Below are 25015 nucleotides of genomic sequence, written 5' to 3'. Positions count from 1 at the left end.
GGCACAGTGTCTGGAGTTTTGTGATCCATGGCACATGCAGGAGATAAACCCACATCCCCCACGTCAGTGCAAGCTCACACAATGCTGCAGCAACAAGTATTTGGGTTACTTTTCAAATCAAGGCTTCTTCTGCCCTTAAATTGCTAAAACTTCTTAGTATTTTTTTTTAGGGTGCATCAAAGTTTCAAGAACAGCAAAGCTGTTTTCCTGCAGACGAGCTTAGCCTAAAGTAGCTCAGAGAGAAGATTAGGTGATCATGCCCTGGTCAGAGCAGAGACGGATCTCGGCAATACCAGTTCAGACTATACTTCGCTCATCATTGCTTCTGGGCAAATCTGTTTACCTTCCATAAGAAGCTCGCTCCCAACCAAGGGCTTGGGAGGTTTCCTCCTCCCTAGGGAGCAGGGGAGCACAGGGACGGAGGTGACATCCCTTCTACAGCCGAGCAGAAGCTGAGGAAGACGGGTCACAAAATAGCATTCCAAGGTCAGCAGAGCAGTACCAGGCAAACACAAGACGAAAAAACCGTGCCATACCTATAAACGCTGCTGCAGTCAGTGTCTCTCCAAGGCTCCAGAGGCCTGTTTGGATCCCTCACGCCACACGTTTACACTCTTCCCATCTCTTTCCCTGTACCCTCCCCACCAGGCCCCTACTGCTCTTCAGTCCGCAGTTCCTCTGCCCGTACCGCCCTACCCCAGCCTCACACCCCGAGCTCCCAGCTATCCTCTCAGTAAACCCCACATGCCTTTTACACCTCAGCCGGCTTCACGCCGCTCAGCCAACCCCCAGAGCCGCTTCCGCGTGCCCTCACCCTCCCTGTCCCCGTCCCCACACACTCCGAGCCCTCAGGTGGACCCCGATGTCCCCGGCCCCGCTCCCCTCACGCCGCTCCGCTCCCGCAGGCCCGGCCGCGCCGCCATCTTCGCCCCACCCCTCCGCTGGTAACAGCCAATCACAGCGCGCGGCTCTGCCGGTGGGAGCCAATAGGAAGGCGCGTTAGAGGGGCTGGGGGCGGTGCGAGCGTTTCCCGCCCTGAGGAAGCGTGAGGGGGCCTGAGGGAGGGGTGGTCCCTGGATGTGTAAAACGCGTGTTCTGTCCGAGTTTAGCTAAAAGAAATGCCAATAAATGGCTTTTACAGAAGGTATTTCCGCGCTCAACTTCAGCAACAGTCAGTTAGTAGAACGCAGGTGCTCCAAAGAGAAGCTTCAGTAGGAGGAGGGAAACTTTGCCCTGCAATACCGATGGCATTTTGTTTTGGTGCCAGAGATCCTGCCTAAGTAAACCCGAATAGAGGTAATGTACGTTCGAAAGCCAGATTCAAAAGCCTAAAAATGGGTATCCAAAAAGTGAAGGTTGATAGAAAACAAACCGTATTTCCCTGCACAGAATGTGGCTCTCTCGGTTTAGAAGAACAGCCTGATTGTAAAGCTGTGATTATAAAGCACCAGCAATTTAACTGAACGTGATTACATTAATTGAATACGGCTGGAATTACCCTCCAAATAAATTTGCCTTCAGGTTATCAAACCTATTAGCTTAAAATTTTCAATCTTTTCCAAATTCAGGACACTAGAGACACTTCCATTTATTTTTTTCCCTTAAAAGGCAAGAAAATACTATCCTCAAGGTTCCTTTTATAACCCAAAACCTCAACATTTCATCATGCTATGCCTATTGTGAACATCACTAATATTTAGTATTATAAATATTTTAATGCGTTTGAATTAATATTTAGATGTATAATTATTGAGTAAGATTATATTTTTTTACATGCTTAGAGACTTTCCCAGGAATTAAAACAACAGTCTGTGATTTTTGTGTTGTCCACAGCCTGCATTAAGAATCTGTGCTTGAATGAAAATATTTATGTAATGAAGTTTAATGTGATGATGACTGGTGGATTGCTTCTCATTCTGATTTTTTCATAAATGGGTTATTTTCAACATTCCCTGTGCCTTGGTGTGACACCTTTCTGGTGACTGCTGCATTTAGGAGCACTGGATAGTTTGCAAGGAGTGAAAATTCCACCTGTATTACTGGTTACTCCATTTTTCCAGGTGTGATGCAAGACCTACCTTAAATTCTCCTTTACCTTAATAAAATCAGAACAGGAATTCCACATGGAACAAAGTAGTGAATTTATTAAGTGCCCCACACTTTGGCACATAGCTTCCAATAAATGAACAAAAAAGCACACAGCCAAAATCCTATTTTCTGACTACAGAACAGAAGGCACTTAACCCTCCCTGTTCCACCATTGCTGGGAATTCCAGAAGTACCAGGAGCTGGAGGTGGTGGCAGAACCAATTTCAGCTTTGTTGAGTTTCCTTCCAACAGCCTCCTGACACATCTCCAACATAACCAACTCTTTTACAGCTGAAGCTTTTATCATTATCAGCTGAATGGGGGCAGAGAAAGGATTTTCAACATCTGGGAATTACTGAGATGGACACTTCCCAAATTTCCCAGGCAAATTCCCTCCTTTTACTCATACAGCTTATGATCTTCCAAAGCTGTCCCCAAACTATTCAGTGCCTTGACAATGGCACTAGATTCTCCTCACGGCTCTCACTTTTCCATATTTCTCCATTTTTTCCCCCCACACTCAGCCTTTTTTTGGTGCTTTTCATTCCCTCACGCCTGAGAGAGAGGTTTGATCAGCTCGTAATCCATGCACTTGGTCAGGCAATCGCGTGCCACACTAATGATGTGCTGCTTCTTGGGGTGATCCTCCTGCTTCCCGATGTACGTCAGGATCTCCAGGAGCTCTGACTCCACCAGCTTCTTCGCCAGCTCTTTGTCACAGCTGATTAAGTTGAAAGCAATGACCAGTCCTCGGTGCTGGACCTCCATGTTGTCATGCAAGCAGAGCCTCTGCAGGATTTCAAGCCACTGGGTGGTCTGCAAAGGAAAGAATATCTCAACCGTGAACATGACTTTTGCTTCCTTCAGCAGAAGGAAGAGCAATAATCATGTCACTTATGGTTATTTCATTTTTTTAACCAAGGAAACCTGACTCCAAACATTTTAACCCAATTTTTCTTACACCTAAGTCAGAATCTTCCACAGCAGTGGGACAACATGGAACATGTTTCATATTCAGGCTGCTGCATAATCTCTGTGAAAAGAATCTGACCAGTGTCTTGACACAGCTGAGATGACCAGGACAATCCCCTATCCCAACCTGTTTGAGCTTCTCTGTTGGCTTGATTAATCATTTTATCTTAATGAGCTCCAGAGTCCAATCATGTGTGCAACAAGATAGGGTTCAGGAGTTCTCAACCACAGCTCTTCAGACACTCAGCCATGCAGGATCTGGGTTCTCAGGGTCTACAGATCTGTGCAGGGAAAGGACATCCTTTGGGATCTCTAAAGCTCTTCTCATTTCCAGGTGGAATAAGGTTTAGATTTCAGGTTATTTATCAGAATGGACTAAAAGCATGCACACCCAGGTCCCAGCTTCTCTAGGTTCGAACTAGTAAATTTTATATTCCTTTGGAGAGACTTTTTCACGCCTGAGCCAGGACCCTTGCAGGGTACATCCCACACACTGCCCACACTCAGAGTTATGGCCTCACCACTTGAGTCATCTTCCAGCAGAGTTTCTTTTGTGCTGCCGTAAGCATGGCCAGGGCTCCTGCTGCTGCAACCTGAACCTTCTCATCATCCTCACCACACAGCAACACCACCAACTTCAGCCGGTCGTTGCCATCAGCCACAAACCGCTCCTGAACCTAAAAAAACCCAGAGATACCCGGAGGTAACACAATGAGGGACAGCTCCTCACAGGGCCAGGCGCATGCAGTCAGGTTGGACATGCCCAGGGGTTACCTCCTTGTTGACCACCAGGTTGCACATGCACTCTGTGGCTGCCTGTCGAAGTTGGTCATGGTTCTCAAACATGTAGTTTTCGATATCTGGCAGGGCCTTCTCTTTGACTATCTTCAACCTGTGGCAAAGAGCAGTAAAAACCCCACGTTATAGGTCAAGCAGTAGTCAACTTATTAAATATTAACTGCAGGGAAGGCCTTGAAACAAATCAGTGTCTGGAGCTCATAGCGTGGTTCATTCCCTGTCTAATACAGATGAAGTTCATATCTTTGCTGTTTCTAGAGGAAAATATGCCACTCTCCTTTTCTTATTTCATCAGTCTTTTAGCTCTGAGACCATTGTAGCTCTGCCAAAGGTAGCTCAAACTAACTCGTCTTCATAGTCCAACAAGTAACTCACATTCATTCCTGGGGAAGAAAGAAGGTTAAAAAGCAGCAAAGCTCACCTAAGTTTATCACTTCTTCCTGAAAAGTTTGTGAGCCCCAACAGAGCCTCATAGTTCTGGAGGCCATCTCTCTCTGTGTTCAGCAGGCTAACAAGGGGCCTCACCACCTCGTACACCTGGAAGAGAAGGCTTGTATTAGCAATTTTCATTTGCTAAAGGAAGTATCAATGCTTTTGTTTTTATTATTATTTTTTTAAGCTTACCCTCTCCCCTGGGAATGCAATGTCTGGATTGGAGATAGCAGCAATTTTTGCCAGAGCATGAGAAGCCTTTATCTTGCCAACATCTGTGCCTTCCACAGCCAGAGGTATCAGGGCCTGGAGACACACAGGAAAAAGCATTCAGTGTTCTGAGAAGATTTACAGGATTAGCTTAACAGACTAAAACAAATTAAAAATATCCCATGTGATGTCTTGCTTTTGTTCTCAAAGAGGCACCACAAGCTCACACCGAACATCACTTCTTTGGAGCCTTGCAGAGATGGGACTGCAGTGTCAGTATGGCCCTGGTGGGGACAGCTTGTGCTCTTCTGTCACTGTCCCTCACCGGAGACACACCCCAGGCTCCCAGCAGACATTAACAGCACATCAGGAGCTGTGAATATAAAAGTAATCACCTTCCCACCACCTTGAGCGACAATGGTCCCGCGGTCCTTGGGGTCTTCACACAAGGCAAGAAACACCCTGCAGGGGCATAGAACACTCGGTGAAACAGCCACACGGGACAGCAACAGCCGACAGCACTCATAGAACTGGGCTGAGGTTTTGCAGGAGTGCTAGAGCCACCAGGTAAATTCCAGGTGGCTTAACCCCATGCACACAGCACTCTATGAGGAAGCAACAAATGGCAGACAAAGAAGTTTCCAGGTCTGTAAAATTAACTCTATACCAGCCAGAACCAATACAGAGAACTCAAAAATGCATTCCAGCAAGGCAGCTTGAAGGTCAGAACATGGATTTTTATGACACTGCCGAACAAAAGCTTTGGTTTTAAATCTTTGCTTCACACACACCCCCACAGGCAGAATGCCCCACCCCTGGTGTCCATCCCCGTGGCACTGGGGCTGCCCAACACTCCCAGCTCCCAGACGGCAGTGAAGGCACCTGGCAATGAGCTCCTTGCTCTGGTCAGTCAAAATGGCACTGTCAGCCTTCACCATGCAAGCCAAGGCAGAGACAACCCCAGCCTTCAGCAGCCGCTTCACCCGCTTCACCACAAAGTCCTTCTTGTCCTGAGGAGGAAACATTGGGAAAGGATTAGCCCTTAGCAGCTGCCATTCTGCCACCTAAGAGCCAAGCCTGGCTGGAGAGCAAGGCAATTTCAGTCTGGAGACAGGAGACCTGAAGTCTGTGACAATGGATACACCAAAAAAAGTCTGAACAGCATCTCCAGCTGGACACAACCCACCTTTGGATGCTCCTCAGGCACATGCTGCTTGGAGAATTTTGCCAGCTGCACCAGCTCTGGGACCAGCTCCTTGGTATCATAGCTGTTGGTACAGTTCACCAGCGCAGAAGCCACAGAATACAAGATTGTCTTGTCGCTTGCCTGCACAGGAAAATAAAGCTTGTGTGAGGGTGAAGAGGGCACAGCAGGGAAACAGGTTCCTTTGGACTGCCATGTGGTGTTTTCACTGGTGGAAATGTTCTTAGCTTTAGCCCCAAGTTCATAGCCCATGAAAGCTTTCATGGTCATACAAGGTGTTGGACATCATCAGGTGCTGTCAACACCTTGGTGCCTTTGGTTTTCATGCAGGTGCTGACAGTGAAGGTAGGAGCAACCTCCCTCAGCCTAGGGAGAAAAGCAGGATGGTAGCAGCCCTGAGATGTCTCTGGGGCACAGGCAAAACTGAAGTTCTGCTGAGCCAGAGGTGAGGGGTTGGGGTCACAGCTCCTTCTCACTGGGGCTAGAGAGCTGGGAGAACTTGATGCTACCAAAGGAATGAGGGAACAAGGGAAGGAGATGGACCTTGGCTAAATCAAACATAGCCTTCAGGGCTGGCTCATCTTCAACAAAGTCATCTTTCACATCTGCATCGAGGGTGAGGTAGGAGAGCCCTTCCACAGCCCATTTCCTGGTGCGGGCATCAATGCTGGTGTTGCACAACCACCTGGAAGAGAGAAAAACACTCACATCTCTATCTCAGGAGCCAGAACTAACTTATCTGGAAGAAGAGGGAGGAAAAACATCTATTGAGGCTGCTTAAGCCCCAAATACGTCCTCAGGTTCTTCTGCAGCTCCTGAGACTGGGGATGCTTCCCCTTGAGACATAACCTTCCTCCCCATGGCCCAACTTGTGGGATCTAAATGCTGCAGGGAATACAGACCAGGACAGCTACTCAGCACTGCTTTCCCTTTTCCATCACATGAAACACGAGATGCCTGCAGGAATGACCACCCATTCAGTCACTTCCTAACTTGATCCCACCTCCTTGGTTACTCCACCTGGCAACTTCACATTCACAGGGGACTTGTGCATACTCAAGATAAGCATTAATTAGGCTGTGACACTGGCAAAGAGGAAAGCACCAGGTTTGGTGTTTCCCATGGGCAGTGAAGGAGGGAGAAGGCTCCTCTGGATATTGAGGCAGGAGGAACACATGTCTGCCTCAGGCACAGAGGAGCTCCATGTCCCAGTGCAATGGCTCTGGGGGCACTGTCAGCTGGCAGGCAGCACAGGAAATGAAGGCAACGTGTGGGCAGGATCTCATGGGAGAGGAACACATTGAGCTTTGCAAAGATTGGAATAACTGAAGGAAGAAGTGAAGTCGCTCACTTTCGGCACTGCTTGGCTAACTTCTCAGTGGAGCCCTCAGCAAACTGACGCAGGCCATAGTCTGTGCCTCCTGCTGAGCCCAGCTTGCAGAGACCCTGAGGAGGACAGAAAGGATGCACCAGTGAGAAAGACTCATTAATCCTCTTGTGTTGCTGCCCCAAAACAGCCTAAGCCCATCTCTCATCCCCAGAGCCTCCCTCCTCTCCCAAGTCCAGGATTAAGCTGCTGAGTGTGGCAGGCAATAGAGGCAGAGCTGCATCCTTACCACCAGAGCTCGTATTTTGATCTTCTCATTCTTGGTCTTCTTGTAGATCTCCTTCAGGAGCGTCACCCCATTGGTGATGATGAAGGTGGCTCGGCTCAGCTTGGTGGAAGCATGGATGAGTGCTTCCACAGCCACCAGCTGGTCAATCTCCCTCTCGGACCCACACAGGGCAACCATCATCTCCATCACTCCCTTCATGCCAAGCAGCTTGTTGCCCAAGTCAAAGGGCCCTTGCAGAACACCAGACACAATCTGGACCGCATGAAGTGTCTTATCCATGTCTTGTGGGTCGATTTTGCTCCTGCATGGGATAGAGGGAGTAGGGTATTGAACAGTAGTGGGGAGGGGATGTCCTCCCTCAGCTGTGCTGCTGAATCACATTGGATACTTGGGAGTGCAAATTCCTGCAAAGCTGTGATCCAGCAGGATCTCAAGGAAGCCATAATCCCCCAGAGCCCCAGTTTTGAGCACAGGCAGACTTCAAGTGCCTGATCTCACCTCAAGAAGCCCTGCTCCTGCCCTCTGGGCCAGCTCAGCCCTGACTCACTTGATGTACTCCTCGCAGATCAGCCGGTAGTTGTCCCGCTCCGGGTCGCAGCGCAGGTCATCGTAGAGCTTATTTAGGAGGACAGAGGCAGTCAGCTGGGTGTTCTCTGTCAGTGGCAGGCAGTCAGGCATCTCAGGAATCTGGCCCACCACCTTCAGTATCTTTTTTAAGCCTGCAAACGATGGAGTGATATGGCTGTCAGAGGGGAGAGGGTCTGTGCAAAATTCGAGATACTCTTTGTTACTTTCTTACCGTGGAATAGCCAGCTTGGATATTTTCAATTATTTTGCAGCCTAATCACATTACTCTTAAGCAAAAAAGACACTTAGATATTTACTAAGGAGGAATTTCTGCTGGTGAGATTACAGGTTTGCAGCATCAGGCATTTTTCCAGTTTTCAAAGATAAGCAGAACTGCATTTGGCCCCTGGCTGGATCTGTTATTTTTGTCAGGAGACATTAAACCTACTGACCTCCAAGGCTGGAGGCTTTGACTGAGGAAAACCCAGCCACTTTCAAGTGATTCTGGACGACTTAACTCTCCTTTTGCTGAATCATTATTAAATAACTTCCATCAAAATGGTAACATATACATGCATTAGAATTACTATAAAAACACACAGCACACATTTTCCTCACCCTCATCCAGTTTTACAATTGATCAATTTATGGGTCCACCAAGCTCAGCAGGTGCTCGTCTCATCCTGTCTAAACCAGACAATTTATCCAAGCCAAATCCTCCTTACATTGGTAAATACATTGGAGAAACTAACCAGAGATATTAGGCAGTCCTTTAGAAACTCAAAGATTCTTGTTCTCATACACAGTTGATTTTCTCATAGTACTGTTCCCTGCTAATAAGTCTAACTTTGCTCCAGCTTGCATGCACCAAAAGAAGCCAGAGAGGATTTATTTTATAGGAAGGACCACTCCTACAGGTATTCAGGCAAGAACATACAGCTCCACATCTCCCAGATCAGAACAGGGTGGAGGGTAAGGACTCACCATTGTCGATGACAAAGATGCTCCTGCTGTTGTCATGGTCTTTCAGGTCCTTCCTTGGTATGTTCTTGTTGAGGAGGTTGAGGGCTCGGTCTCGCCCTTGCCCAGACACGTTCTTACTGACCAGCATATCCAGCAAACGCATTGTGATCATCCTCAAATCCTTCTTAGTGTCTACACAGAAGCAAAACAGTATCTGGCAGTTACAAGAAGTTACCTCTGAAAGTTGGTGAGCTCAGTCAAAAGCATTCAAAGCCATTGTGTGGCTGGAACAGAAATATTTAAGCTATCCATAAGAGCTGTGTGCAGGTCGTCCTCCTGCACAGCTGAAGGGTAAAGTCCCCACTTCAGCAAAGAACAGGAATAAAGAGGAATCCCAGGGGCAGAGCCCTCCCTGCTGAGCCCACTCCTGCAGGCAGAGGGAACGAAGAGCAGGTGATGTGCTGTTACCTAGCACTAGAGCCTCCTCCTTGCCGTGGTGCTCCTCCTTCCCCTGGCCCAGCAGGCAGTCGGTGATGGTCTGCAGGAGGTTGCAGACAGCCAGGGAGATTTCTTCATTGTCCACCGACATCCACATGCAAATGCTGTCGATGCCCAGGTAATGGAGAATGGCAGTGGCCTGGCCCCAGGAAGGAGAGAGCAGGACAGTGTTAGCAAAGGCCTTTCCTCCCTGTGTCCTCTAGGCTCAGCTGGGAAATTATTTTCTTCAGTGAATCCTGAATCAGTACAAGTCAGAGTTTTAATCTTCTCCCACTGCTCACAAACCACACAAACTATTTCAATTTCCCCCTCCCCAGGTGCAAAAGGCAGTAGCACTGAAGGTCCAAGCACCCTGTCCTTACCCGAGCCTTATGTCCTGTGCACATTCCTGAAAGTGTCCTCACAGCTGCCAGGATCAGCTCAGGATTTCTGGTTTCTATCAGCTGCAGCAGCAAGTTGACCCCATTATTCTGGAAGATCCTCTCGGCACCTGCTTCCTCCCGCCCCAGGACTATGAGGTTGTTTGCAGCCTAGGTGGGAGGCAGAAGAACCAGGGGTCAGTAGCACTGCCCAGCCTCCAGAACATCCCTATGCAGCTCTGGGAGATCCTGGTGGGAGCCATCTCCTGACAGATGCAGCAGATCAGCTCAGACTCCACCGGACAGTTTATCCAGGTGCATTTAGGGATTGGCTTTGCTCTGCCCAAGAAGAGTGGGTCACTGCTTGGAGGGAATATCTGGAGAATGGCAGGACCTGAGCAGAAGTCCAGGATGATCCCACCTTTGGTATTTTGGGAGGTTGGGCCACCTTCCCTTGGCACAGGGGTGATTTTCCCTCTCTCTAAGTGCAGTTCTCCTTCCAGCTCCTTCCCTCATCCTCCATCCAGGGGAGGTGGGCAGCCTCTGCCATCAAACAGCCATTTTGCCAAGTCCAGGGCAGTTCTCACCTTTTCTCGCTTTTCTTTGTCACTGTTCTCATCCAGCAGGATCTCAAACATCTTCTGCACCCTCGAGTCCGTGGAGAACTGAATGCGCAGCTGTGCCGAGAGAGAGAGCACAGAGCATCAGGAGGAGAAAATCGAGGAGCAGCTTTCCTTTTTTGCTTCAAGAATACTCCCTGCCCTCAAACCACAGCCAATTTAAGCTGAATAACAGGAGATAGAATTTCTCAGCAATCAGTATCCATTACCCATCTCAGGGGCACAGGCAGAGCCAGCCCTAAACCTTGATTTCTGAGACTTCACAGTAGGTAGTGGTGCAAGGATTTCTTCACAGCACCCCTGTAAAGGTAACTCTAGCAATGTGGCAACTGCCAGACTCAGCCCAAAGCTGGTCCAGACCCTTGCCAAGACCTTTGCAAGACACTCAGGACCAGGCCAGCCTCAGGAGGGAGCTGCCACACTTTTTAATTTAACCAATCAACCCAATCCTCAGATTTACACACATCAAGTATGAACTTCCAGTCAATGGAGCCTATTAATCCCCCTATATTGCCACGAATTTCCAGTATGACCAACAACCCATTGATGCAACCCAGAGCATGGATTTCCCACCCCTGGCCTGTGAATCCAGCACTGTTCCCCTGGCATTTACCTTCTCCTGGATGTTGGCCCCCAGTCTCCTCAAGGTCTCCTGGAAGTTTTTGTTGCGGGGTTCAAGGGTGGCACATTTCTGAGCATCTTTGAATGCTTGGTCTAACTTCCCCAGTTTTTCCAGGGCTTGGCTGCGCCGGTACAAGGCTTTGATATCTGAAGCATTGATGTCAATAGCTGGGAAAGGGATCCAAAACACCAGGCATCAGAGCTTGTTGCTTGGAAATGGCCTGTGCAAACTGTGATTTGCTTTGTTATTAGCATCAATCAGTGCCTCGTTAGCACTGATTGCACCAGCACACCAAATCGGAACATCATTTGAACTTCCAGGAATTCCCTTGTGGCCTCAGCACTTGGCTGTTAATGGAAATCAAGGAATAAGGCCACAATGTCTCAAAAGCAGATGTGAGAGCAGGCTGAGGAAATGTAACCAGCTCTCCTCATAACAACCCCCTCCTTACCTCTAGATGCATCCGAGGCTGCCTTGGCATATTCCTCCTGTTAAAGCAGAAAGGAGAGATTTGTTAGGCATGGAATAGCAGGGCATGTCCCCATTGCTGATGGACATTGAGACCTCTCTGTTCCCATTTCCCAGGGGGACACCCCAGTGAAGCTCCAGCACAAGCCCAGAACATTTCATTTCAGACCAGCTGGAAACACCCTATTCAATAAATGGACAAAGCACCCAGTCCACAGCCAGTGAGTGCCCTTGGCTGCCCTCCTGCTCTTCTCCCCTTGAGTACTGCCCAGGTGAGGGGAGCTTTTCTCACCTTTTTGAGGAAACAGGCTGCCCTGTTCCTGTACAGCACCGCCTGCAGCGCCTTGTCCTTGTTGAGCTTTATGGCTTGAGTGTAGCTTTGAAGGGCTTTCTCATAATCACTGGCCTGAAAATATTTATTGCCCTCCTCTTTCAGCTGAATGGGATCTTCCATCTGGAGAGCTTGAAGGAAAAAACATCCATTTGTATCCCATTTGCCTGGGTCGCCTGCTACTCCCTCAAGCTGAGTTCCTCCATGAGACTGACATATAATTAACACACATTAATAAAAGCAGCTTACCAGGCCAAAGAGTTTTGAAAATGAAGACCTAAATTGCTCCTCAAGGCTGTGACTTCTCAGAAGCTTTTCCCACCAATGTAAATCCTTAGGAGTAAATTAAAAAAAAAAAAAAGAAAAGAAAAAGAAAGAAAAACAACAACAACAAAAAAAGGAATTAAAGAAATCTGCCAGCACTACGGAGAGTCCGTGTGGCTCAGGTCAGAGCTCACTTCCCACTCCAAGTTTGGGCAGGACCTGGCAGCTCCTGCTGCCTGTCAGCGTCACCTGTCACCACAGCCTGTCCCCTCCTTGTCCCTTGTGCTTTATATGCCTGAGGAGGGCTGGGAGCCAGGGCCAGCTCGGGGGGCACCTGGCTGCAAGCAGGCAGCACCCCTCTGCAGCAAGAGGGAATCCTCTCCCACCTGCCAGGGCAAATCCCAGCTCCCCCCTGCCTGCAGAGCTGCAAAGGGTGTGGGGAGCAGGAAGAGGGAGGTTCATGCCAAAAAAGCCCTCGGCTGGGATGGCTGACCCCTGTCACAGTGCTCAGACCCTTTTCCCATTCTATTTAGGGAAGCATGAGACAGCTGAGCCTCGGGGACAAGTGGCCCCAGGCCAGCAGCTGCATCAGTGCCCAGCACCTTCCAGAATTCCCTGGGATGGAAAGCTGACTGACACCCAGCGCTGCCTCCTCCTCCTCCTCCTCCTCCTTGCAGGGCATTTGGGAGCCCATCCCACTGGAAATCCCACCCAGCCTGGTGCTGCCACCCACCCCACAAGTGATCATTCAGCCACACGTGAGGTGGGCTAACACAGAGGTCTGGGCTGGAACATACTGGAAGTGCTGTGAGGAGTTGCTCAATTTGAGTGGCACCAGGACACAGACCTTTCAACCCACTCTGCTCCCCAGGAATTCTGCTTTTTGATTTATGTCCCCCCAAACACAGGCCTTGCCTTCTTCTGCCAGTATCCCAGCTATAAAGCAAAGTGGGGACTGCCAGGATGGGGAAATGACTGAGGAGAGCATGGGCTGACCCAGACACATCCATGAGCAAAAATATAATTGTCTTTAATTGTGTGATCTATGTTATGGCTTGTGGCTCTTATGCAGCAAGAATTAGCACAGAACTTCCCTGTCCAGGCCTCCTGTTTTATTCACCAAACACCAGCAGCACTGCCTGGTCCCTCGTGTACAGGAAGGAAGCAATTCCAAATCCATTTGTAAATCCTTTTACAGCAAATCATCAACACCACAGCTGCAGACAGCTTCATCAAGAGCAGCTCCCAACAGGTTGGGAGAATAGGTCCAAGGTACAAGGACAACATCTGTGGAAAGTGTAAGATGCCATCCCTGTCCTGGACAGACTCAGTGCAGCAGCTTTTCCAGCATTCATTTGGATTAACACACCAGAAACTCCTTCCAACATGGCTTTAGGTACTCGGCAAGGCTCAGCTGGCTGATATATCAGTACTCGTGGGCTGTAGCGCTGCCTTTCTCACGCCAGCCAGAGTACAGCTCCGTTGTCACAAGCGGCATTGTCACAAGCGGCAGCACTGCAGGTAAACTGAGGTACAAAATCAAAGGGTGCTCAAGGCAGAGCTGCGAGTGCAGGGCAGGCTCAGCAGCGAGTGCCGAGAGCCCTCTTCAGGCCTCGGCTGGAAGGAAAAACATAATTATCATAAATATCCCCAAAAATAGCTTTCTCAGGAGAAATTCAAGCCTCCGGGGCAGCCAGGAAGGGACACATAGCTCCCAACACCTGTATGGCAGCAAAATCCTCCAGCCCTTCGTGCGCCTTCATTTCCCAGCGGGCAGCACTGGCTGATGAGCCGGGACAAAGCCAGTCCCAGGAATGTCACAGTCAGTGACACATGGTTTGGGTGGCAAGGGACCTTAGCGCTGTGCTGATCCCGGCGAGCGGCCGGGGCAGGGGAACTGGAGCGGGGTGGGAGAGCCGGGACGGGGAAAGGGAACCGGAGCGGGATGGGAGAGCCGGGATGGGGAAAGGGAACCGGAGCGGGGTGGGAGAACCGGGACAAGGAACAGAAACCCCGGCGGGATGGGAAAGCCGGGACGGGGAAAGGAAAAAGGAAACCCCGGCGGGATGGGAGAATCGGGATGGGGAAAGGGAACCGGAGCGGGGTGGGAGAACCAGGATAGGGAAAGGGAACCGGAGCGGGATGGGAGAACCGGGACGGGGAAAGGAAACCCTAGCGAGACGGGAGAGCCGGGACAAGGAAGAGAAACCCCAGCGGGGTGGCACAGCCGGGCTGGGAAAACGAAACCCCGGCGGGATGGGAGCACCGAGACAAGGAAGGGAACCCCGGCGGGATGCGAGAACCGGGACAAGGAAGGGAACACCGGCGGGATGGAAGAGCCGGGCCGGGAAAAGGAAACCCCGGTGACACGGGAGAGCCAGGACAAGGAAGGGAACCCCGGCGGGATGGGAGAGCCGGGCCGGGAAAAGGAGCGGCCCGGCCCTTCCGCCGGCGCAGGAAGCAGGAAGGAGCGGGCAGGCTGCGGGGAGCCCGGGCGGTGGGTACCCACCGTGGGGCTCCGCTGGAGGTGGCTCGGGATGGAGGGGCCTCTTGTCCCGGGAGGGAGCCCCCCCGCCCGCTGTGCTTCCCTGCTCCCAGCCCCGTGCAGGATTTTGGGCTGTTTGGTCCCAAAGAAGAATTAATTACCCACCGTAACCCCCATCCCAAACGCAGCTTGGGTGGCTTCTCCCCGGCTTCAGGGGCAGGCGCCATCCGTGGCTCAGTGTTGGACCTGGCGGTGCAGGGTTGAGGGTTGGAGTTGATGATCTTGGATGTCTTTTCCAGCCTTAATGATTCCATGAATCCCACTCCCCCTCTCGTCCGCAGGTCTCTGCTCTTCCCCCTCCCTGTGGCGATGGTGGTCCTGCGGGCTGGGCTCTGCCCTGGTCTCTCTGAAGACATGATCCAGCTTCTCAGCGCCAATGGTATCAGGACAGGTAACAGCGTGGCATCGGGGCTTGGGGAACATCATCCCCCGTGCATTTGGTGGACCTGTGTCCTCCCACATCCTGGGAGGGTGGTGGTGGTGGAATATCCTTCTGTGTCCTCCTTGCTGGATTTCTTCTGGGTCCTCCTGGGTGGATACTGTGAGTGAGGACTTATTCAAAGGAGCTGGAGAGTGTAAGGATGTGGTAAGAGATGCCTGCAGAGGCTCTTTGAGGATTGATCATTTGTGGCTTTTTTGGTGGTATTTCAGGAGGGTTTGTGCAGTTTTTCCTCTGAAAAATGCCCAACTTCTTGGAATGCTGTACCCTGGGCACCTCCTGCCCTTAGAGGAGAAGGAAATGGTGCAAAACAGGGAAAATTTTTACCAGCTTCTCTCTCTGCTCTGTTTCACAAGAAACAATTTATTCTGTGGTGAGTGATGGTGCCATCTCAGAGGACAAACTCCTCCACTCACAGTGTTGACAGAGGGCACAGCCACTTTGCTTGTTGGTGCAGGTTTTGCCTAAGCTGGTTGTCTTCTGGTGTTTGTGGTCTGACCATGTTTGGCTTCCAACCTCTTGTCCCTTATGTTATTTGCAGTGGTGGACTTCGTGTCATCAGACCTGGAGGATGTTGCCCAAAAGTGTTCCCTGTCTTACAAGGTAGAAGGGACTACTCCTCACTCCTGGTACATAAACCAGGGAGCTCAGAGCTGTTTGGCTCATGGACAAGGATGGGCTTGTCTGGGAGCCCTTCTGCAGCAGTTGCTGGCTGTTGATCAGTCCCATTTCCAGACATCCCTCTGCCCCCAGGCGCTGGTCGCAGTCAGACGTGTGCTCCTGGCCCAGTTCTCTGCCTTCCCTGCCAACGGAGCAGACCTCTACGAGGAGCTCAAGAGCTCCACTGCCATCCTGCCCACTGGCAGCCCAAGGTGGGGACCTCACCCACCCACCAGCTCTGCCTGGGGCTGGGTTTGCTGCACAAGGCTGTGGTTACCAGCACAAGCTTTGAATTTCGTTCTCCAAACCATCCCCATGCACTTATGTGCATTTTGGGAAGGGGACTTTGGGGGCAAATATCTGGGGACTGCTGCCTCCTGATGCTCCTGCCATTCTGGCTGAAGGGGTGTTGGTAATCCCACCTTGTGTCCATCCCACAGCCTGGACCAGCTGCTGGACTCGGGGCTGTACACAGGGGAAGTGACGGAGCTCATGGGAGCACCAGGCACTGGGAAGACGCAGGTGAGTGGGGTGGAGGACAGAGGAGAGGACAGCTAGGGTGAAGATGTCCCACAGAGGGACATGTGAGGCTGGCTAACACCCTGTCCCTGTTCCCCCAGGTGTGCCTGGGCATTGCAGCCAGCGTGTCCCTGGGGCTCAAGCAGCACGTCCTGTTTCTCGACTCCACGGGGGGTTTCACTGCCTCCCGTCTCTACCAGATGCTCCGAGCCCAGACAGAGGATGAGGAAGAGCAGGTAAGTTCCCCTGGAGCTGGTTCCTCTGCTTGCTCTGAAACTCACTTTGCTGTTGCCTGCAAGAAACCCCAGAGATGGTGTGTCTTTCCAGCTCTGCCTTTGTCCTCATGGGCTTTTTTGAGTCCAAACCCTTCCTTCCATGGCCCGGTGGGTGCCATGCTCAGGACAGACTCTGCTCTTTGTTATTTTTCTTGGGAGAAGGGAGGGACTTACAGGACTTGCAGGACTTTGCTCCCTGAGCTCAATCCATGTTGCTTTTCCATCAGTGCCATGGAGGCAATGGTGTTAATGGGGTGGAGGCAAATGTGGAAGAATAAGGCACTGTGGCATGGTGTGAGTGCAGAGAGCTGGGGGCAGCTGGGGCAGGAGGAATAGGCCAAATCCTGGGGGGACTGAGGCTGTGTTTTGTGCTGCAGCTGGAGGCCCTGCAGCGGGTCAGGGTAGAACGTGTGTTCAACATCTACGAGGTGCTGCGTGCCTTGCAGGAGCTGCGGGATCGCCTCTCCCAGCAGGTAGGAGCAAGCCTTGGGGCCCCTCTCCCCTCCCCAGAGCTGCAGGGAGGGCAGCAGGGCTTGCGTGCCTGACAGGTGACTCCAGATTGCCTCATCCTGGGGATGTTGGAGCCTCTGTGCAGCTCACAGCCTCCAGAGCTGCTGGATTTGACTCCACGTTGCACCTCGTGCCTCCTTGCAGGTGGTGAGCTCCATGGGGCCTCTCAAGGTGGTGGTGCTGGACTCGGTGTCGGCTGTGATTTACCCTCTGCTGGGTGGCAGGCAGTCAGAGGGTGAGCTGCTCACTGTGGGAGCTGTTCTTGGAATGGGGATTGGAGCAGGACAAATGTGGATGTGACTGCTCCCAGCTTTTCCCTTGGGACTGGATGAAAGGGGGGTCTGTTGCAGTGTTAGCAGCAAACACTCCAGCTGGCTGTAGCTGCTCATGGCAATGGTCTGAAACTCATCCAGAGAGGCACTGGACTCTCTGCCCACAAATTAACACTTAACAGTGACAGTAGTATATCATGGCACAGTTTGCAGAGCTCCTCTGTGGCCCTTTATGTCAGAAAGGACCATAAATCAGAAGTGAGGATGCCAAGGAGCCCCCCTCAGACACCTCCCAGAGGGTCTTGCACAGCTGGGTGGTAGCCAGTGCTATCACAGGAGGTCCCCTCACAGCTGTGGGCTGTAGGAAATGCAGCTGTGAGCTGGAGGGATGAGTCCTGTGCCTGCTAAATCAACTGGCCAGCTTTGTCTGGAGTTCCTGATGCTTTGTAGGATTTTTTTGACCTTGGGCCTTCTAAGATAGGAAAGGATGAGGAATGGTCCAGTGAAAGTGTCCGTGAACACAAGTGCTGATCCCGAATCCAGTGCTCACGCAAATCCAGCTGCTTCCAGGGTGCACTTTAGGGGCTAGTCCCCAGACAGCCAAATGCTTTGTCCTGCTCCAGGTTTGGCCCTCATGATGCAGCTCTCCAGGGAGCTGAAGACCTTGGCCAGGGAGTTCAGCCTTGCTGTTGTGGTGAGTGTGGCTGTGCTTTGTCCTTCGAGTGCTGGAGTGTGGGAAGGAGCCATGGGGAGGCTCTGGAGTCTGTGGGAGAGGGAGCCAGAGGCCTGAACCCCCCAGTACTCTGCTCCCTGACATCTCTGCATCCTGCAGATGTCTTATTCCAAGCATGGAGCAGGACCTGGGCTGATATGCTGCCTCCTGCTCTTGCTGTCCTCAGCCAATCACTGGGTTGAGCAAGGCAGAGTTAAGTACAGGCAAGTTTAAAGGCTGGTTATGTTTATTTTTGATATAACACCATTCATTTAAGGGGCTGGCCAGCTTCCTGGGTAACCTTTTGGTCACCTTGCAGGAGCTGCAGGGCATTGCATCATCCCACAGGGGCTGCAAAGGGCCCTGCTCTAGCCTTCCCATGCTCCAGACATGTGGCTGGGACCACAATTAATGTGTCTGAACAGGGAAGGCCACACCAGAGCATGGTGCTCTGCTGAACAGATCTGCCTTTCATTCTGATAAAGGGACAAGGACAGCGTGTCTGGAAGGACACTTGGAGGTGCCAAGTTAAACTTTGTGGTGACTTCAGCAGCAGGAGTGATGCAGCTTGCAGATATCAGAGAACTCCCTGAGCACTGCTCTGGCTCAGTTATCTGGGCTGTGCTCAGAGGGGATGGCAGAGGAGCTGAAGGAGAAGGAAAAACCTTCATAGAAGTAGCAGCCTGGCCAGGATTTCCTGGTGACCTCCACTGTGTCACTACACCGAGTGGCACTGCCAAGTCTGTTTGTGCTGCAGGTGACCAACCAGGTGACAAGGGACAGCAGCACTGGCACACTGAAGCCAGCCCTGGGCCGCTCCTGGAGTTTCGTGCCCAGCACCCGGGTGCTGCTGGAGAGCAAAGAGGCCACGTGGGGGAAATGCAGCACACAGCGTGCTGCTTCCCTGGCAAAGTCACCCCGGCAGGTGAGGCTGCCTGGATCCATCCCTTGGGAGTGCAGGAGCAGCTGTGGGGTTGGCCCTGGCTCTGTGGGAGTGGGGCTGGACCCAGCCTGGCAGTGGGAGAGCAGCTTGTGCAGCCTGGCTGGATGCTGCAGAGAAGAGAAAACAGCAGATCATCTGTTCCCAACAGCCTGGGCTGGTGTTTATAGGCAGGATAAATGAGTGGCACCACTTCCAATCCAGGTCACTGTGTTCCTGGTGTTGGTTTCACTCTCCTGATGGTGTGTGGGCAGTGAGGGTCCTGTGGAAATGGCTCTGACACCTTCAAAGGTGACTTCAGCTTGAGGCCTGCCTGTGCACAGGCAGCACTGCCTGAGCCTCCTGGCTCTGAGCCTGCTCTGCTGCTTGATCCAAACAAATTTGGGTATGGTGGTGTGCTAGGCAGTGAAATGCATCCTGGATGTGCTAAATGATGGTGTGTCTGGGGATGTTTCAGAGCAAGATGTTCTTTCTTTGCTAAATTGCATTGTCTATTTGTATCTCTGCATTCAGCAGACCCAGTTAAAACAGGGGCACCAGCAGCAGGAAATCCTCAGGGGGGATTTAACTGGGACTTTTGGCTCTCAGACAGGAGAGGGAGTGATGCAGAGTCCAACAGTTTGAGGATAAGCTTTGCTCTTTTCTCCTTGCAGCCAACAGGGATCCAGGTGGAGTTGGACATTGGAAATGGTGACGTGCTGGACCCAAGCCTGGTGACACCCACACAGGGACTCTGATGGCATGGAAAAGCAAATGTCACAAGGTTCAAGAGAGCTGCACAAAAGCAGGCAAGCACTGAAGGTTTTACAAAGTGACTGAGAGTCCTGCAGCCCCGGGAAGGAGCAAAAAGAAAAATCTCTTGTTCTTCTGCCCCATGGAAAAACTCAGTGTGGGGTTCCCTGGAGCCCTCTGTGCCTGCAGTGGCAGCAGGACAGCCAGGTTCTGCCCTCTGCTGCAGGATTGTCTTCACCCCAGAGCCAGCCCTGTGCTCAGGTGTTGTTTGGGATCAGCTGCCCTGTCCCTGCACAACCCCACAATTCCCCGTGCTGGTTTAGTTCCCCCATGGCTCCTTGCCTTCTCCTCCTGGAGTTCTGATCATCCTTGGGCCCACAGTGGGCTTGGTTCAGAAATAAAAGACAAAAAAAAGCTGTTGCACATTGCTGTGGCTGTTGAGAGCTGGAATTCAATTAATAACAGCTGCTCTGAACTTAATTAAAATGTGGAGCAGGACTGGGGAGGGACAGGCTGCTGATGAGCAGGGATTTAATGAGATGCTTGATCTTCCCTTCTCCCCAGAGTACCACCAGGCCCTGTGGGGACCTGCTGGTGTTTTTGGGGCACAGCTGGGCTGTGTAAAGGCTTGCTGATAACTGATGGAGGTTCTGATCTGGATCAGCTGAGGCAGATGGGTCCTGCTGGCACCAGCTGGCCCTGCTGGATGCTCAAGGACCTATTCAGTTGCATGTGGTGATGTTTAAAATAATCTTCCCGTGCTCCAGTGCTTTCCAGCTGCTCTTGGCAACCTCCTGAGGAGAGGGGAAGCTTGGATGTGGAGTTTCCTCTTGATCCCTGATGTCTCAGATACCCTCAGTTTGAGACCTCCTTGGCAGGTGAGCTGAGCCATGGCTTGCACTTCAAGGCAGCTGATGGAGAATTTGGGGACTGGGACTAATTAGGGCATGCTCATTAAACTAATAACACAGCATCACATCTGCTGGAGCCCTCTAAGGCTGTGCTTGGCACATTAAATACATATTTTTTACTGCAAACTTTCTAAAGTTGTGCATTTATTTGCATTTCTGGGCTCTCCAAGCTCAGGAGGTGAGGTTTGGCTCTGGGGTTTGCAGCCTGGTTGGTTGGGGTGAGGAGGAGGAGGATGGTTTTCCTGTCTGCTGGAGACCTGTGCTGACGTGGCTGGAACTCACAAGCAGAAATTTACCTTATTAGCTAATTTTTGTTAGTTAATTCCTCGCTAGCTCCTCTCTTGGAGCTGTGGGTGGGGTACACACATTTCAGGTACTAATTTATCTCTCTGCCTGAGGTTCTGCAGGGGAAGCAAAGCTCTTGTGAGGGAGTGTGGAGCAGGAAAGAGCCAAATAGAAACCTCTGGGGTTATATTTGAACCAAGAGGGCTTTCCAGATGTTTCCTTCCCCTAACCAGCAGGATGAGAAGAGGAACAACGTGCTCTGAGCCCTCGTTAGAGTCAGCACCAGATGAACCATGTGTGCATCTTCCCTGTGATCCCTGAGAAATGACAAAAGAAATTCCGGCGGTCACCAGGGAGTCACAGGGTGGTGACTCAACAGGGACACTGCCAGTCTGTCAGGAAAGGTGATGGTGTGAAGTCTGGGCTCCTTAGAGCTTCACATCCCAGCTTTCATTGGCATCATCCTGGCTGGGGGGGATTTTCTCTCCTTGGCATTCAGCTAATTGCAGCTGTGGGAGTTTTTTTTTTTCCTTTTTGGGAAACATTTGGGGAGGGTGGTGTGTTCTGGGGCCTGGCTGGATTTTGTGTGGCAGCTTTTCTGCTCCCAGGTGTGCTCTGAGGTCCCAGGGCTGTGCTGCTGCAGGGAAAGTGTCACTGTGGCTGCTTCCCTCTGTGGGGACAGCAGGAACGTTCAGGCCATGGGAATCTCTCACCCCATCTGGAAAAACCTGACTTCCTGCTCAGGCTGATTTGCCCTAAATTTGCATAGTAAAATCAGGCTTAAAGGAGTTTCTGACCTAAATATCCTCGTTCAGCCTTTCCCCTTCCTGCTCAGGCAGGCACTCCTGCAGCTCTGTAATGCAGAGCTCAGGATGTTTTTTTCCCTGCCTCTTCCCAATGCCCAAAACAGCTGGAAAACCTCTGGAAAGGCTTGGAGCAGGGCAGTGAATCCCACCCCAGGGCAGGCAGGGCACCTCTCCAAGCAGCAGGGATGCCTTTTGGCACTAAGGGCTTATTTGCCCTTGATACATATAAAATACACATATAAATGTGTGTTTACACAAATTGTGCACGTGTGTATGTCTGTATGGGATGTGTGTCCATCTGTCTCAGGATGAGAGGGCAGGAGTTTCAAGCTGTGCCAGGGGAAGTTCAGGTTGGACATTAGGAGGAAGAAAAGTGTGATTAAATGTGAAAAACGCCAATCACTTGTTTTTAGAATTTTTTAAAGTTTAATAATAATAAAGTGTTATAAAAATAGTAATACAATTAGAGTAATAAAAATTTAGAGTTAGGACAATCACGAGACAATAAAAAGCAAAGAATTATAGACGTCTGGATGTTTTTGGACACTAAGCTGCCAAAAGCATGCCCTGTGAACAAAGGAATAACCCTTAAAAGCAATAGCCTGTTGCACATTCATATATTCATACATTATGCATATATTCCTTGCAAATTAAGAATTTTTCTGGGTTTTGTCAAATTCTTGCCTTTAACCCTGGTGGTTCCATAAAGACGTAGAGAAGGTGGAAGAATGTTTGTCTTTTCCCATAAGGAGGCTGTAACTCTTTGTGTGCCCTATCGCTGTTATCTCTGTGCAAAGAGTTTCTTGATTCTCATACCCCTTTTCTTGAGCTAGTAAAAGATACCTTACATTGCAGAGTTTCTATTTTAACATTATGTTATAACCTAAAACTATATTTAACACAGCACTTAAGAGAATCAATACAGCGCAACTTTGTAACATTACACATATAATATTAATTTTTATACTTGCGAAAAGCCAATCATAAGATATGCATTTTTCACATTAAATATCGGGGACGGGCTCTCCTCTCTTCCTCCTCCTCTTCCTCCACCTGCCCGGGCCGGGTCTCGAACCCGCGGATCTCGGAGCCGCCGCGGAGTCCTCCTGGCCGCCAGGGGGCGCCGCTGCCCCGCCGGGCCGCGCTGGGGCCGCTGCGGGCCCCGGGCAGTTGCCATAGCGGCGCTGCCGCCGAGCGCAGGCACCGGGACCGGACCGCCGTGCAGGCCCCGCCGGCACCGGTACGGCTCCTCGGGGGCGAGGTGAGGCGGCTGGGGCACGGCTGGGGACTGTGAGGGTCTGAGGAGGCTGACAGGGTGTGGGGAGACTGAGGGGAGCTGGCAGGTTTGGGGTGAGGGGACTGAGGGGAGCTGGCAGGTTTGGGGTGAGGGGACTGAGGGGAGCTGGCAGGTTTGGGGTGTGGAGACTGAGGGGAGCTGGCAGGTTTGGGGTGAGTGTGGAGACTGAGGGGAGCTGGCAGGTTTGGGGAGTGTGGGGACTGAGGGGAGCTGGCAGGTTTGGGGTGAGGGGAGCTGGCAGGTTTGGGGTGTCTGGACAGACTGAGGGGAGCTGGCAGATTTGGGGTGTGTGAGGAGACAGGGGAGCTGGCAGGTTTGGGGTGAGGGGAGCACTGGGGTACAGAGCGGGCTGGCAGGTTTGGGAATGTGTGTACAGCTTTGCAGGGAGTGCTTGAGGGTTTTGGAGAAGCTGCCAGGGTTTTGGGGTGTGGGCAGTGAGGATGCTGCCGGGTTTGGGGGTGTGTGAGGCTTTGAGGGTGCTGCCAGGGTTTGGGGTGGGGGCAGTAGGGGCTGCCAGGGTAGAGAAGGGTGGATGGGGTAGGGGAGGGGAGGCAGGTCAGTGTGGGGTCCATGGAGTTGTCACTGGGGGTTACCCAGGAGTGAGGGAATGGCTCTGGATTGGGGTGTTGGCAGGTGTAGGGGACAGAGGGCAGGAGGGGCTGCCAGGACTTGGGGGGCACAGGGCAGGGGGAATGGGGCTGCTCGGGTTGGGACAGGTGCAGCATTTGGGTTTTGTTTTGGAGAAATGGGGTCAAGGGCCTCCCTCATGGGGTTTCCCTGATGAGGGGGGAGTGGGACTCTGGTGCAGCCTCTCCTCTTTTTTCGTGTTTAAAAGTGGTGGTGAGGAACTCTTCCCGTTCTGAGTTCTGCTCCCAAAGGGCCTCGGGGGTTCAGTAGGTTATTCTGCTCAAATTGCTATGAGAGCTGAGGAATTCTTGATAAGCACCAGCCTTCTGCAGAGCTCACTGCTTCAATTATTGTCTCTTTGCATTTTAGCATGTCCAAAGTGTAATTTGGTGTTAAGGACCTAAATAATTTCCTTCTCTGCTCAAAACTGGAGGTGTGCTGCAAACTGAAAGCTGAGCAAGTCCTTCCTTTGCTGCAGAAAGCAAAAGTTGTTCAGAAAAGTCCTCAAGTGTCCTTCTGAGCAGTTTGTTCCTCTAAGCAGGTCAAGGTGTTTCCTGTGGGGAAAGTATTGACTCATCCTCGGTTTTCTTAGCAGTATTTTGGTGTCTGCAGGTTAATAAATGTCAGCTCTGCAGTGAGAGCAGAGTCCTGCCTGAGTCTCCTCTGGCTAAAAGGCTGAGGATGGACAGGCTCAGTGTTTGACCCTGTGATAAAGAAGCGCTTACACTCCAGAAAAAACTCGGGTGTTTTCCAACACTGCAAGGACAGCTGGGCGTGCTTAGTCAAGTGTAGCACGAAAGGTAGATAGGAAGGGTTTAATTTTATGCTTCTTGGATTAAGCTGTGCCCAGGGTAATGTTTAATTGGCTGAGACAGAAGGGGTTTATTTGTGTGTTTCATTTGAGCTCACTTCCTCCTCTGTGACACACAGCGTGCTTTCTGTGGGGAGCACAGGATGTAACCTCAGATGTTGGTTGGGAGAGCTGTTCCACGGCAGTGCAGGGACCTGTGGCACTTTTCTGTCCTTTCTGACCTCGCTGTGGAGTTGGTGAAGGGCTTAGTGGATCTACAAGAAGCTCTTTTAGCTCTCCATATCATTAGGATGGGAGATGATGGGTGCAGTTTCAGTTGGTGTTTTATTGTGTTTACACTTTGGTGGGTTGTATTTCAACACTTTGAAGCTCAGATTTTAAGACAGATGATCATTAAGGCATATTCATGATTGCATAAACAAAAAGGGTTTTAATCCTTTGTTTTCCCACTCTTCCCTCATTTTTCCAGAGCTGAGGAGTGGAGCAGAAAGCTGTGATGAGCTTTAAATGTTTCCTACAAATTCCAGATCCTTGGGTTTACCTATCTCCACCCACTGAATACTGAATTTCCTTACTCTTTTGTACACACAGTGATGTAGAGGGAGATCTTGAAGTCCTTCTCTGTAATCACAGTTGTTTTTGGTGGCACAGTTGGGTCTAAT

General features: G+C 51.1%; 3 protein-coding genes, 1 long non-coding RNA gene and 1 other non-coding gene across 14 annotated transcripts in view; 2 read left to right on the top strand and 3 right to left on the bottom strand.

Moving 5' to 3' along the window:
• Positions 1-229: 229 nt before the first annotated feature.
• On the bottom strand, positions 230-674 carry LOC115497766 (uncharacterized). Its single transcript, XR_012051490.1, has 2 exons — positions 537-674; positions 230-452 (listed from the first exon to the last, which is right to left on the bottom strand). It is a non-coding gene; the product is annotated as an uncharacterized lncRNA (long non-coding RNA).
• On the bottom strand, positions 231-325 carry LOC115497833 (Z30 small nucleolar RNA). Its single transcript, XR_003963410.2, has one exon. It is a non-coding gene; the product is annotated as a Z30 small nucleolar RNA (small nucleolar RNA).
• A 1443-nt stretch (positions 675-2117) lies between the features above and the next one.
• Positions 2118-12280, bottom strand: UNC45B (unc-45 myosin chaperone B). The gene is made up of 21 exons (XM_072916681.1): positions 12262-12280; positions 11998-12081; positions 11710-11879; positions 11401-11437; positions 10941-11116; positions 10295-10384; positions 9711-9878; positions 9319-9487; positions 8872-9042; positions 7868-8039; positions 7321-7621; positions 7056-7150; positions 6248-6389; positions 5687-5827; positions 5383-5510; positions 4896-4962; positions 4483-4596; positions 4280-4395; positions 3835-3952; positions 3582-3737; positions 2118-2904 (listed from the first exon to the last, which is right to left on the bottom strand). The coding sequence occupies exons 3-21, from the start codon at positions 11869-11871 to the stop codon at positions 2638-2640; spliced, it is 2790 nt and encodes a 929-aa protein (XP_072772782.1). The 5' UTR covers positions 11872-11879; positions 11998-12081; positions 12262-12280; the 3' UTR covers positions 2118-2637.
• Positions 12281-13799: 1519 nt separating this feature from the next.
• On the top strand, positions 13800-20653 carry RAD51D (RAD51 paralog D). Of its 7 annotated transcripts, XR_005982210.2 has the most exons (12): positions 14381-14509; positions 14839-14948; positions 15538-15599; positions 15732-15868; positions 16097-16178; positions 16277-16411; positions 16828-16923; positions 17105-17195; positions 17856-17926; positions 18702-18869; positions 19538-19672; positions 20384-20653. XR_005982210.2 is itself a non-coding variant. In XM_072916682.1 (11 exons), the coding sequence occupies exons 1-11, from the start codon at positions 13846-13848 to the stop codon at positions 19619-19621; spliced, it is 1110 nt and encodes a 369-aa protein (XP_072772783.1). In that variant the 5' UTR covers positions 13800-13845; the 3' UTR covers positions 19622-19802. The 7 variants fall into 7 exon arrangements, 6 of the variants coding, with proteins under 6 accessions (XP_072772783.1, XP_072772784.1, XP_072772786.1 ...); XM_072916682.1 differs by lacking the exons at positions 14381-14509; positions 20384-20653 and adding an exon at positions 13800-13919 and having other exon boundaries at positions 19538-19802; XM_072916683.1 differs by lacking the exons at positions 14381-14509; positions 20384-20653 and adding an exon at positions 13803-13919 and having other exon boundaries at positions 15750-15868; positions 19538-19802.
• A 2106-nt stretch (positions 20654-22759) lies between these two features.
• Positions 22760-25015, top strand: part of RFFL (ring finger and FYVE like domain containing E3 ubiquitin protein ligase) — a 30034-nt gene continuing 27778 nt past the window's right edge. For 2 of the 4 annotated variants that reach the window (XM_030287794.4, XM_072937224.1), the window contains exon 1: positions 22760-22879. The gene's annotated coding sequence lies outside the window, so the exon portion shown is untranslated. The remainder of the gene's footprint in view (positions 22880-25015) is intronic. The other 2 variants (XM_072937227.1, XM_072937226.1) reach the window with 2 other exon arrangements.

This window comes from Taeniopygia guttata, chromosome 19 (assembly GCF_048771995.1).
Source record: "Taeniopygia guttata chromosome 19, bTaeGut7.mat, whole genome shotgun sequence".
NCBI lineage: Eukaryota > Metazoa > Chordata > Aves > Passeriformes > Estrildidae > Taeniopygia > Taeniopygia guttata.
The sequence above is the reverse complement of the archived record's forward strand: the minus strand, read 5'-3'. Positions and strand labels throughout refer to the sequence as shown.